General features: G+C 38.7%; 1 protein-coding gene across 3 annotated transcripts in view; it reads right to left on the bottom strand.

The window, feature by feature from the left end:
* Positions 1-9,184: 9,184 nt before the first annotated feature.
* The window catches only part of LOC111862682 (serine/threonine-protein kinase S6KL), a 124,766-nt gene continuing 119,257 nt past the window's right edge, over positions 9,185-14,693 (bottom strand). The window contains exons 9-11 of one of the 3 annotated variants that reach the window (XR_002842475.2): positions 11,245-11,451; positions 10,112-10,490; positions 9,185-9,407 (exon numbers count right to left, since the gene is read on the bottom strand). Coding sequence is in view for 2 of the 3 variants with exons in the window: in XM_023848251.2 (XP_023704019.1) it covers positions 10,335-10,490; positions 11,245-11,451 (363 nt within the window). In the remaining variant the exon portion in view is untranslated. Of the gene's footprint in view, positions 10,491-11,244; positions 11,452-12,461; positions 12,930-14,693 lie in introns of those variants that run through there. The other 2 variants (XM_023848251.2, XM_023848265.2) reach the window with 2 other exon arrangements.

Genomic DNA, 14,693 nt, shown 5'->3' with positions numbered 1-14,693 from the left:
TATAAATCACCAGGTAGTAATCAAATTCCAGCAGAACTTATTCAAGCAGGAGGCGAAATATTACATTCTAAGATCCACAATTTAATTACTTCTATTTGGCATAAGGAAAAATTTCCTGATCAGTGAAAGGAGTACCAGTTCACAAAAAGGGTGATAAAACTGATTGTAGCAATTATCGAGGGATATGACTGCTATCAACTTCATACAAAATTTTATCCAATATTCTTCTCTCAAGGTTAAGTCCATATATAGATGAAATTATTGGAGATCATCAGTGTGGGTTTTAATGTAACAGATCAACTACAGATCAGATCTTTTGCATTCGTCAGACATTTGAGAAAAAAATGGGAGTACGGTGAGACAGTAGGTCAGCTATTCATAGACTTCAAGAAAGCCTATGATTCAGTTAGGAGGGAAGTTTTGTACAATATTCTCATAGAGTTTGGTGTACCCATGGAACTAGTTAGGCTGATTAAAAAATGTTTAAATGAAACTTACGGTAAAGTCCATATAGGTAAACATTTGTCTGATAAATTTCCTAACTGGAATAATCTAAAACAAGGAGATGCTTTATTGCCAATGCTTTTCAACTTTGCTTCAGAATATGCCATTAGGAAGGTCCAGGATACCCATGTGGGACTGAAATGAAATGGGGCACATCAGCTGCTGATCTTTGTCAGTGATGTGAATTTGCTGGGAGTTATCGTAGATACCATAAAGAAAAACACATAAACTTTGACACTAGTGAGACGGTTGGCCTAGAAGTAAAGACAGAGATAACTAAGTATATGTTGCTAAGTATTATGTATCCTTTGAAAATGTAGCATAATTCAAATATTTGGGAACATCAGTAACAAATCAAAATTTGTTTCAGGAAGAAACTAAGAGGAGACTGAATTTGGGCAACATTTTCTACCACTCAGTCTGGAACCTTTTTGTCTTCTCGTCTGTCTAAAAACATGAGAATTAGAACATATAAAATTATAATTTTGCCTGGTTCTGCATGGGTGTGAAACTTGGTCTCTGACATTAAGGGAGGAACATAGACAGGGTGTCTGAGAAAACTGCATAATGAGAAGCTTCATAACTTGTACTCTTCTCCAAGCATAATTAGAATGATCAAGTCAAGGAGGATGAGGTGGGCAGGACATGTAGCATGAATGGGGGTGAATAGGAATGCACATAGGATATTAGTGTAAAAGGCAGAAGGAATGAGACCACTAGAAAGGCCAAGACGTAAGTGGGTGGATAATATTAAAATGGATTTTAGAAATATAGGATGTGGTGGTATGGACTGAATCAATCTGGCTCAGGATAGGGACCAGTGGAGAGTTGTGAACATGATATTGAACCCTAGGGTTCAATAAATTGCTGGGAAGTCCTTGAGTAGCTGCAGAATTGGCAGATGGGCTCAGCTTTATGAAGTTAGTTAGTAGAGAAAAGGCAGTTTGGCTATGTGACCATTTGAAGAAAAAAAGTGTATAAGCTCTTTGAGATAATTACATAAAAGTTATCTTTTATGCCAGAATTTGTTACAGAACCTGTATGTTTCCTAACTTGTCATTTGTATGAATAATGCTTTTATATAATTATTGTCCATGAAAAAAATTACATGATTTAAAATTTATAAAATGTGGAAATAAAACATTTCTATTTATGTTTTAATTGATCTATAAAAGAACCTCCCTCTCAGCATTAAACATGAATCTAATAAGAGGTTATAGTAACACTAAAAATTTCTCTGCTTAAACACACCGTTTACTTTACTGGATAATTTATATTACTAAGAGATAATTAGTAGACTGTCTCTGATTGAAAATTTCATTTAACCTATACAACAAGTAAAGAAAATGCAAACTTCTCCTTTGTTTAATTATAACATGAAAAATAACTGGGAAATGTAGGTAACAGCTGCATGCAGTCTTAACTTTAGCACTAGATATAGGTAAGTTGCTAGCTTCACTTACCCGTCTGCTTTTACACCTGGTAAATAGCTCCAGCTACCAATTGGGTGAGACTGGTGGGCCCCAGAGACTGGTGGGATGCGGCGGTGGAGAAAATATTGTTGTCCCTGGAGAGAATCAAATCGTCTGCTTGTGGGCAGTCACTATTCTGTGGTCACTCACTGAGCTTCCAGGCTCATCCATAATAACAAGTCCCGGCCATCCAACAGTAATCAATCACTATATTGAGCTACACCGATTAACTTCTTATGATCGAACCCCGGACTTCCTCCAGCCAATAGCCAGTTTGAACTGACCGTACTAACTGAGCTATCCCGGCTCAAATCTTATAATCGGAACCCGGTCATTCTTCCCACAGCTTCACTTACTGAGCTATCCTGGCTCATTATTCGTCAATGTTACAAAACTGTAGAACTCGCTAAGTTATTTGTATTGTGCCATATATTAACAGTAAAGAAATAAATTCAAGTATTCACACTACGACTGGTCTACTTATGTTAACTATTCGATTCCCGCCATCCGAATAAGATATACGAATGATTCAGTCGATAGCGATCGATAGTTATCATATTTATATCATGAACGATCATGAATGAGTAACATTCGATAATACGTCACAGACACAGGTACATACGTACCAAAGGCGCGAAGAAACGATTACACACTAGAACAAAAACCGTATAGCACACCCGACAATTCTGCACCTTCCTGACGCAAGTACAAGCAAATGTTTTGCATTGTTTGCTTATAAAGGCCACTACTTGTAAACTCTAATCCTTTCTGCGAGGGATTGCCTGCCTTATACAATTCTAAAAAAATTGATTATAAAATTATAGGAATAGTTCTGCAAGACTAAGAATGGCCGCGCCATAGCTCAAGCGGTTAGTCGCTGGCTTCCCACCGCGGCGGCCCGGGTTCGAGCCCGTGTCTGGTCAAGTGGCGCTGGGGCAGGTTTTCTCCTAGTACTTCGGTTTCCCCTGCCAATCTTCATTCCATCAAATTCACCCTCATCATAATCAGCCGGGGCAGGTACACTAGGCCGATAAATGGCTGTGGATCCAGCTGGACTCCACCCCCCACTATGCGAAGAAAAAAACACTGAGGTGTGAACATCTGGAAGTTGATGTCGACCAAGCAGTGGAGTATATTCAAAAACTCCGTGGCTTGTAGCGAACTATAGCCACCCAACGACCACCGCTCGCCGGCGAAGTTAGTGCCAACTTTTGCGGATAGAGGGTGTCACGTGGTCTGCACAACGGATCCCCACTGCCGTTAATCTCGGTATTCTAGACCGGAGCCACTATTTCCTTGAAATAGCTCCTCAATTATCTTTATGAGGCCGAGTGGACCCCGTTCCACCCTCCAGCTAAGCATAGCTTTCTAGGCATTATTTTATCGCAACCTGTGAGACACTCGTATTCACCTTGATTGTTTATTCCTGGTTCTCTTCTCCCTGTGTTTGCATTCAGAGCGATTGGCGTGACCCACATCAAGTGATGAGTACCGAGCCGGCTCATACAGAGATGCCCATAAAAGCCGGATAAACGGCAAATTTCAGTTCATGTACTCATAAAAGTATTATGCAAAACATTGCACATACTTCCTAACATACGCATCTAGAGAGAGTATATTTATTTTCTTGATGATACTACTTAGGCAGCTATATTTAGAGAGATGGTTTTCAGAGACTACTGAAATCTATTAAAAATCATTAATGCCGTTTGTGATAAAATTAAAATTTCGTGTTTGAGGGGGTGGGGGGGTGCCTATTTTTGAAAATAACATATTTGTACTCATCGACGACTTCTAATGGGTAATTATTAAATACACAATATGAATAAAATCTGTCCTTCCATTCAGGCTGCCTTTGAGAAAACTGATTGATACTTCTGTAGAATCCTTTAGAATTAACATAGTAGCTTATGCATTAAGAGAGCTCTATAGAAAAACGAGCATCTGAAGATATGATGACAATTTACTTGAAAAGGCTACAAAGATATCTCATATCCCCTATTGTGGAGAATGATCTCAAGTATCAGTCTCTAGAATGAACTGAAGTATACAGTACCCAGGAAGTATTATTCTTAGTAACTAAAGGGATATGAGATAGTCTGAACAAGACATTTTAGACCAAGACTATTATGCACTGTTTATTTTGCATCACTCTCCATAAAAAACCAAAATAAATATTGACTAACAAACACGTGTGTGAAAGGTGCCCAAAATATGTGTCTAATGTATGCACCAGTGTTTAACAAAAAAGGTAAGGGGAAAGAAAGTCTACAATAAATTACTTTTATATGGGACAGTACACAGTGGAATGTCATACCAATACTTTTCTTCACACAACAGAAATATAATAAAAACAAAAAAAATACCAAAAATCAGGAAACATGAAGGTAGAGCAATGCTGGTGCCTTTCACACATGGAATTCAAGAATGTTTTTTTGATAATCTAAAGCTTTGCTTTTTCTCCACATTACTTCAAAAGTACTGCCCCTCGCATTGTCATACTGTGTACAATGTGTCACCTTTCCTTCTAGGTAAAAAGCTCTGCTTTTCAGGCTGCTTTACAAAATGAAAAAAAAAAACAACTTCACTGAATGGTGTAACACTTTTTGAATGAAGCAATCAGTTTTCAAGTCACTCAGTATGGAGGTCAAACTACTGAATGTTATACAGAACCCATTTTTTTTTTTTTTTTTTCATTCCCTATCTTCATCAGTTCTAATACAGTGACTGTACAACATTTCAGATACAAGATTCTGAATATGATTAGACAACAGTTCTCATAAAAATATATTTCAGTTCTGTGTTTGCCCTTGCATGTGGATTAGATTTCTCCTGTTTTGTCTGTAAGCATTCAAACCAATCAAGTTCAAACGTTTAAAACACTGTGTCTATTTATAAAAGGTAAAAATGTAAAGTTGTCACTGTACTTCATGAATTACACATGACACCATGAAGATGTATAGAAAAGTGGAGGTATAGGTCCACCATTTTCTACCTCACCACTAGATGGAGGTGAGTGACCCGCTCCACGCCCTGGCCGCTTTACTCCCGGGAAAAGAGCTCTCGGTACCCAGTGGATAGGAGATTGGATGGGCCCCAGAGCCAGTCCGGACGCTGGGGAGTACAAAGAAATCTCCTGCCCTGCTGGGAGTCAAACCTTCCAAGCCCACAGCCCATTGCTATACTCACTGAGCTATTAGTGATAGCATAAGATGCATGTTATTATTTACATATTCTTTGCTATACTGTCTTATATTAACCCCAACCGAAACTACTGTTAATTAATTCTTGGTTACTACTTATAAATGAGCAGTGGTTTTTTCTTGCTGACCAATTTGGTCAAGGTTCACATATTTTTGAAGCCTGATCAGGACAATAATAAAGACATTCAGGAACACCAACATAAAACCATATACACAGTAAGCAACACCATAAAGAAAAATTCAGCTGTAAAACAGAAAGTGGATGACAAATACAAACAGATGGAATATAAAGGACAAAAAAACAATTTTCAAAGCAGGGTACAAAGAACATATCCATAACATTAGAGATAATAAGGACAACTCAAAATGTGCAAAGCATTAATCCTGGACACAACATAAAGATGGAAAAATCGAGACACTATGGATATCTTGAAAGTTATACCAAAGTGAAGATACATGGATATGTTGGAACTATAAATGTACTACAATAGGATTAGCCATAAATGAACAACATACTAATCAAAATAACACACATTTTGAATTCAAACTAAATAAGAAATAAGCGTCATCTGAGGAAGGGTACAGGATGTTACAAACCATACAATTGGCGGTGGTTAACCTAAGTGGCACTGAAGATGGATGACAAGCCTAAACATATCTGCTAGTGACTGTAACAAAATATGTGTAGCTGGCCATTTACAAAAGTAACTTTGATAATACACACGATGTACACGAATGAAATCAAGATCAGTGAAACTAATTCTTGATTGTATATTCTACAGGGTTCTGATGATGGTGTATTACACTCAGAATTACTGTATTCTGTATGTTGAAAGTAACAGCAGGTATAAGAAATATGATGAATTGGTCCATATGGCATGCTTAACCACTCTGATCGGCCATCCCAATTTGGATATTTCTCCCATCTGGATCAACCTTATCAGCAATTATGTTATTAACTCAGAGAGAAGATTAATATCATGTGACAGTTTCTTTATGGATTTCTATAAGGTTTAAGTCCTGAGTGTTCAGTTTTTACTTCATAAATGGCACTAGTGGTAGACACAAAATGGTTTTACAAGTTCTCCATTTAATCCTATGCATTGGTTTACTTGGACTTGGTTTGTTGCAAAAAATGTTCATCTCCCTTCCTATCTTAGTTGCAGGTTGATGCATGTTTTATCATAATTTTTATTGCATATTTTCTTGTTATCTCACTTCAACACAGTCTGGTCTCAGATTTCTACGTAGGTGCAGTTATACTGATATGGGTTGTCCAGTGATTGAGTTAACTCTAAGAGACCCAACAGTGTAGGTGTCTTCCCCTCAGGTGAGGATGGAAACAGATCCAGTTTCCAAAACATTGCGTTCAATAGTTTTCAGAATACTGGACAATGGACAAAGTCCAAAAACTCAGTAATTTTGAATACACATGGAATTAACCTCTGACTAATATGAGGCACCACCTCAGGTGAAAGCAAATTATGTCCACTTATAGAAATTGAAACATTTGTTATGATAAATGATACAAACTCCGTCCCAAGTGCAAACAATATATATTATACGTCTTTGATCTTGCTCTCTTCTACGCTACATGTTTCGGCCTCTAACAGCCATCATCAGGTGTATACTCTTACGTTGCTGCCACACTGAACCCAGTCTAAAATTTAACATTTAAAAAACACATTGTTATTTTCTTCGTTATTATCAACATCTACCTCGTTGATATCTGTCTGGTATGTAGATTATTTTGCACTCGTCAATTTTGATTTTCCTGTAGTAGCACTATAAAATCAAAATCAAAATTGACGTGTGCAAATTAATCTACATACCAGACAGATATCAACGAGGTAGATGTTGATAATAACGAAGAAAATAACAATGTGTTTTTTAAATGTTAAATTTTAGACTGGGTTCAGTGTGGCAGCAACGTAAGAGTATACACCTGATGATGGCCGTTAGAGGCCGAAACATGTAGTGTAGAAGAGAGCAAGATCAAAGACATATAATATATATTGTTTGCACTTGGGACGGAGTTTGTATCATTTATCGTGTAGAGTGCAACAGGATGCTTAAATATAATAATGAAACATTTGTGTCCATAAATTCAGGAATGCTAGCTGACTGAGGGGAGGGAGGCAATTTTTTTAAACATTTTGTCAGCATGGACATTTGCTTTATGTTGGCAAAGAACAAAACAAATATAATGTAGAAATTAAAAGGAAAGGTAGCAGAGAACACATGTTGGCAAATCATACAACATGGGACCATACCAGTGATTTAGAGGACGTAATAAGGAATGGTAATGGAGCAAGTTTGTTGCTAAGGCTGTAGCAGGTGTGTCAAAACTTGTACAGCCTGAAATAGTATACATATTAAGGTATGGTTTGGTAATGGAAGTACAAGTAAATAACAGAACTGGCCAGAGAATACCAGCATCATTATATCAAGCANGAATGCAGAAGTATAACAATATGATAGCTGCATATAACATTTTAAGTGAAAAAAGTCATAGTTGATAAATTCTATAAAAACTGGAAAAGAATAAGAACAAGCAAACAATATTAATTCATGATCAGAATAGAATTTAGTTTGAAAATAAAAATAGGAAAGAAAATAACCATTAATAAATGTTTATCCATAAGAGAATAAAAAAATGGGGAGAAATGGAATAATTCACATCTACATAGGAGGAGTTTTCATGGCTGCCCCAAGGCAGTGGTGGGCTCTGGGCAAAGCATGATTTTGAAAAATGTTGTAGTGCTGGGATATGAGTTTGCCAACATTATTAACACAATTCATATTCTGTTGCAAGGGATTTTCAGTTCAGCCTTTGAATGATTTTGAATATTATATACATGAGGTGTAACAGTAAAACTGAACACACTTGCGGTTCCATCCTTATCACCATAATAGACACATAAACATTAAACAGAAGCCAACGTAAATTACTTGTGGTAACTACATGTGAACAAGTATGAATTACTGAACAGAAGTATTAATTACGTCTAATTTCAGATGAAGGTCTTCTGGGGTGTGATGCAGGAGAGTATGATACGTAGGTACCAATGGTCTGGAGAAGCATACTGCCTGTCAAAATGACTTTGACCCTGAAGAATGAGGCAGCACATTCCTCCAGAATGTTGGCATCTGTCTATCATATTACCAGGGGTGTAGTCCTAAAGATGTAAGTGCCAGGGCAGATCAACACATTGCTCTAGGTTGAAAGAAATCATGACATAAGGCCACTTTCATTTTTATTAATGACAGCTTCACAGTTTCAAATGTGGAAATAAACAAGAGATACCTCACAAAATGCACACAATTAAAGAGGTTGACAGTTCCACCTCAGAGGTCAAAAGTTAAATAAACTACAAAAACTTCATGTTTCACATCAATGTCTTTAAGAGGAAAGCCAGGTAATGTAAAAGCACCGGGGGGCCACCCTGGACTGCCTTGGCTTGATTACGGCTCCGTGTATTAGAATCGCATTCCAGAAGACTATACATTTATTAATTGCTTCCAGGAGAACATCTGATCTCATACAACTTCTAACTGGCTTGAATGGCGTAACTGATGTACACAATTTATTAATTAAATAATGTTTAAGCATTTATTTTCATGTAAATAATAAGTAAAATAGTATTTATAATGCTATTACTCCATTTATAAAGATAGAATGCATACTTAGTAATGCAAAATGTAACCTTAACAAGACTGTCTTCTTCACACCATCAATATCATCACTCTTGAGTTCACATAATCCACTACTTAGGAAGTCTCAACAAATATATTATCTGACTTATACAACATGCATTCGACTGTAGTGAGTCAGGAAACTTCTGGCTCACTTACTAGAAAGTCATTCACATTTGGTACACTGTGCTGTTTTTGGCAGCCTGTACCAGGCATTTGTTCCAGTTTGTTATGCTACTGTTGCCAGATGGTACCAGACTTTCTCTTCTGTATGTTGTGTTGATTTTGGCAGTCTGTACTGGCCATTCATTTCCAGAGATGTGTTAGTATAAGTAGACTGTACCAGGAATTCTCACTTCTGATATCCCAGGCTGCACCAGATATCCACTGTTGGCTCTGACAGCTTTGATAACATATTCACTTCTAGCACATTTTGTTGGTTTTGGCAGCCTGTGCTAGACATTTATTTCATTTCTAGAATTATGGTGGTGTTACTAGAATGTACCTGACAAATCGCTTTGGATTTCCCAGTCTGCAACAAACATTATTATTTGTTCTGGCAGCTTGACTTAGACATTATGTTCTTGTATGTTGTGCTGGAATTCCATCTCATATTTTTCAAACCTCACATGCTATAACTGAAGTTATACTGCTTACAGGTAACAAGGACAGGATGAATGTTGACATCCTGTTAAAAATAATGTTAGTTAAGGAAGTCTGAGAAGAGCTTGCGCTTCCTTTCCTTCAGACATTTCAGTCTGTGGGTACATGACAAGGCCAGAAAAAGCTATAAATTAATATGATTCTATGCAGTCTACCATTTCAGTGCATAATCTCACCAATTTAGATTTTGAATATATTAAATCTGTCAGGCATAATCTCAAACTCTGTCACTGCCATCACAGACAGTATTTCATAATTTTTATATATGTTTATTATCTCTATAAAAATTTCATTGAGTCACTGCCAACAAATCTATATATACATGTGAATTTCACATAGCCAACATGTTACTGTTTTACTTTTTACAAAACAAAATTACCTCAACAAAAGTTGCACATTTTTTGAAGATCTATTATCATATAACATTTACAAGTATGCTCATCTGACAAGTCTGTATGATTGCTGGTACCAACAGGAAATTAGAAAGTACAAATTGTAGTGACTAGTTACATGATATCCATATAAAGTTACATGAAAATCCATCACAGAAGCATAATGATACCATAAACTTACTTTTTATAAAACATGGAAAATATGCTGAAGAGGTCTTTGTTTACAGCACTTCAAATAGAGCTAGCTTCTAGTATATAGCCAGCATAAATATTTAAGTTCTCTTGCGTTATTTATATTTCGCTTCTCTTGACAAGATAACATGTGTTGTAGTATACTTGGGTGTGTTCTTTGGTCTACAGGTTTCTATCTTGGTACATTACAGTAATGAATAACATGGCTTTGGTTATACTGTGTGGTTTAAGTTTTTGCCATTCTGGAGAGAAATCTGGTTAACAACACTGCAGTCAAAGTCTGGAAACGTCAGTGTTGCAATATCAGAAGTTACCACATTCAAAGGTCCGTTTGGAAAGTATGACTCCAGGATGCGACGAGGGGAAAACTGCAAAGAAGAAAACATGAGTGTTAGAGTCTAGCCTGCTAATTTGGATGAACAGATGTAAATATTTATACACACAAGTATTTCAAATCAAAGGTTCCCTTTTGTACATGAGCGTCAGTAACATTTATAAACTGAAATTATACAAATCTATGAAGCGTTTTTGCACAAAAATCTACCCAATTTTATAAGATGAGGTCTTTTCTATGATGGCAATTTAACAACAAGAAACACAGATGTCTTCCATCACTGATATGGATGAATTTGATAATAGTGTTTCAGAAATCTGCATGCCACATCCTAGATGGTTAGATGTTGTCGCTTCCAATTGAGAAGGTCTGGGTTCAATCCTGAGGAAGTCCTTGTGGGATTTGCAGTAGACAGAGTGGCACTATGGCAGACTTTCCCCAGATATTTCAGTTTCCCCTACCAATTACATCATCATCAGAGGTGAGAACAATACATCCATTTATGGCCACAAATCCCGGGGACCCAGTCTCACTAAGGAGAACCAACAGACCAGCTGAGGCTCAAACCAGGTACCTCCTGGTTAGAGGACTAACCTACATCAGGGTGGGTGGTCAACTTGTACGATTAAGACAACCAAATCAAGGAGACAATTATGGGCTGGGCATATGGAAACAAGAGATGCACACAAAATATTGAGTGGAAATAAATTAGACTACATATAAGACGACAGGGAATGGGAAAATAATATTAAAATGGATGTGGACAGCCCTGGGAGTTCAGGCCATACCTTTTTCGCTCGGACGTCTACAAAGCTGAAGTCCTTGAAGAAGGCGATGCCTTGTAGGGCGAGCAAACTGCGCAGGCGCGAGCGTGGGTCCGGCTCCAGCAGCCGCTGCAGGAGGCCCAGGGCTGCAGGACTGAAGCTGCAGTCAGCGGGCAACGAACCGGGGACTTTCTGCTCAGAGGCTGCAGTCCCTACTGCAGCTCCCGGGAACTGTATAGACGTTCACTAATTAAGGGAAGTGAGAAATTTCCGGAACGCAACATTTCCTCCTGAAAACTGAGAACTTCTTGGACCATTTGGAAGACTGAAAAGGAGATGCTGGGGGGGGGGGCAATCAGGGAAATCGGTCTATGTGAACTTGACTGAGCCCTTCAAAGAAGGGCATACGGGCTGTTTTATGTGCTCATCCACTGACAAAGATTATGTCACCCCCGTGCTTAAGCTGCATGCATTCTTGACCACAATTTTAGATAAAGATAAGAAGCCAGCATCACGTTCCACCCGCTTTACTCCCGAAGAAAGCGCCTTCGATATCCAGGTAGACTGGAGTTGAGCGCGTGATGGAGAAGAGACAAATCCCTTCTTCTGCCGGGAATGAAACCACGGTCGTCCAGCCTGTAGCTTACGTTAGTGACTGAATTATTCCCGTCCGTCTTTCATTCACTGGTAGATTATTTAATGACGATGTAGCGAGTTCAGAGGGAATTACGCTGGAAAATCTTCTGCACTACTTAGGAGATCTACCCGTATGTTGTAGGGTAATATTTTAACCAATTTTCCTTGTTTTGAAGAAATAAAAGGAGGCATATGAAATCACATTGCTATATGTCCTGTTCGTGTATGCCCCCCTTAGTCTTTGCTAGGAGGCTTATGAGATCATCTGTGCTTCCGTATGTGTATTCCCATATTTTTTGTTTTCTATGCGGTCCGTGTCGTACCAATGAAAAGTGGGCGATTAGTTCTTCGCAGAATTTATTTTTACTTATTTACGGTTTGTTTCACGGCGCTGTCAGTGGGTCAGGCTATAGACGCCGAATGATAGGATTCTGAGAAGCATCTGGAGGGGCTCTAAGGATAGCGGGTCTCCGAGCAGAGATCTGAAGCAATATCCAATCGCTCCCAACGTCAGAGCTTAGATAAGGTGCGAGGATGTGGTATGGATGGAAGTGGCTCAGGATAATGTCCAGATGACAGGCTTTGTCACTAGTAGCACTGAATATTTGGGTACTGCTAGCAGGTAGTCTGTCTCGCTCCGACACTGACCACGTGAAGGCTATTGACCACCAGAAGCACAGCAGGGAAGAACAAGTTCTATAGAATGCGGTGCTATGGCATTCCCGAGATGCCTTGGTCGCTGGTAGAACTGGAGGTACTGGGAAAGACGGAGACAAAATACAAGCTCAGTGTAAGCGATCAGTAGGGATGATTAGCCGTTTAGAAAAACTAGAGGTTGCAAAACCTTTATGAGATGGAAACTTAATTAACAAAAACAGAAGACTTACAAAGGTAAGGTAAATTTATCCCTTGATTAAAATAATTAAGCAGCATGTCATGAAAAGGTATGGGGGAGTGGAGGTATAGCTCCGCCATTCTTGCCCCTGGAAGTAGATGTATATGTTTATGCAGCGACGGCAGGGGGAAATTGTTTGCAGTGATGAGATATTCTACTCGGCCCGACATCCACAGACCTGGCAACAGAATTCAAGGACTTAACATACGCCTTCTACGCTTCTATGTAGACCTTATACACTAGGCATATATGCATAATGTTGCAATAAATTCATTTTCTACTTGATCCTGCCTTCCTCATTGTCAGTTTCGTATAACTAACTTCTCGAGAAGCCGACAGTCACACAGCTGCTCAATAATTCCCCAGCATTTTATGCAACCCGAAGGTTCATTACCGTGTTCACAAGAGCCCTCCACTGGCCCCTATTCTGAGCCAGATCAATCCAGTCCATACCATCTCTCTCAGATTCATTTTAACATTGTCCACCCATTTACGTCTTGCTCTGCCAAATGGTCTCTTTCCTTCTGGCTTTCCCATCAATATCCTATATGTATTCTCCATCTCCCTCATTCCTGCTACGTGCCCTGCCTATCCTCCTTGACTTGATCATTCTAATTATACTTCGAGAAGAGTACAAGTTATGAAGCTCCTCATTATGCAGTTTTCTCCAACCTCCTGTCACTTCATCTCTCTTCGGTCCAAATATTCTCCTCAACACCCTGTTCTCAAACACCCTCAGTCTATGTTCCTCCCTTAATGTCAGAGACCAAGTTTCACACCCATACAGAACCACAGACAAAATTATAGTTTTGTATGTTATAATTTTTATGTTTTTAGACAGCAGACGAGAAGACAAGGGTTCTGGACTGAACGGTAGCAAGCATTGCCCGAATTGAATGTCCTCTCTCCTCTCCGTGTTAGGTGGGTCCCCTGTCACCACGGCATGGCGCGTCCTCAGGTTGCGGATGGAGGAGCCGCCCTCCAGATACGGAAGGTAGCTGCGAATATACTGAATAAGCAGTCGCGTACAGCCGACAAGGGGTGGTCATCCATCTTGGTGTTGGGCTAAACTTTCTTAGAAATGTCATTATTTTCTTATGGCGACATAAATGTTGATGTTCCAAGATATGAATATGAAACCTATTTTTCCACAAGTCAGCCCCATAACAAATCTATGGTACAAAACAGCATCCCATGGCAGTACATGTTGCATGTTCATTATACATTCACTCGGCAGGCAGTTTCTGAACTTCAGCTGTTTTGGATGAAAACAAAGAAGCAATACACACGTAAATGAACTGTACCCATATTTCATATTTCGCTATTTATCAAAGGCTTTCCAAAACTAAATTCTTCGGTCTGGTACGATGTAAGTCAGAAGACTGCAGTTCTGTAGCTCTGTAGCCAGGCACGATAACCACTAGACCACAGAGGCTGTCCTTTGTGTTGCCATGTTTCACTTATTCGGTTATTTTACAGCGCCATGTTCACGGTACTGGATACACAGCATCGGATGACGGACGATTATGAATTGGTAAGGGCGACTGGGACCTGTTTTAAGGCATTATCTTATGTGACTGGTGGAAAACCACGATAAATATCATGACAATCGGTCTACGGGCTGAGATTTAAAATCTGGGCGGGGGGGGAGGGGTCTCACGAAAACGAAGCAGGACTGCTGAGCACTGTATTTCATGACACTAAAAAGTTGTACATGAAATTTAATGTAAATTTATGTTTTCCATTATAGCCCGTAGTTCAACTTAAAAAAGGAATTTCTTCTATTCCATGAAACCAAAAACGATGCAAGTAAATGCTCAATTTGTTGTCGCAGGAGTAATCTTATTTCTTTTAACTGATTATTTCTTCTTGGAGAAAACTGCATAATGAGGAGCTTCATAACTTGTACTCTTCTCCAAGTATAATTAGAATGATCAAGTCA

This window comes from Cryptotermes secundus, unplaced genomic scaffold (genome assembly GCF_002891405.2).
Source record: "Cryptotermes secundus unplaced genomic scaffold, Csec_1.0 scaffold1105, whole genome shotgun sequence".
NCBI lineage: Eukaryota > Metazoa > Arthropoda > Insecta > Blattodea > Kalotermitidae > Cryptotermes > Cryptotermes secundus.
Note: the sequence above shows the minus strand (reverse complement) of the source record. Positions and strands in the feature narration are given on the sequence as shown.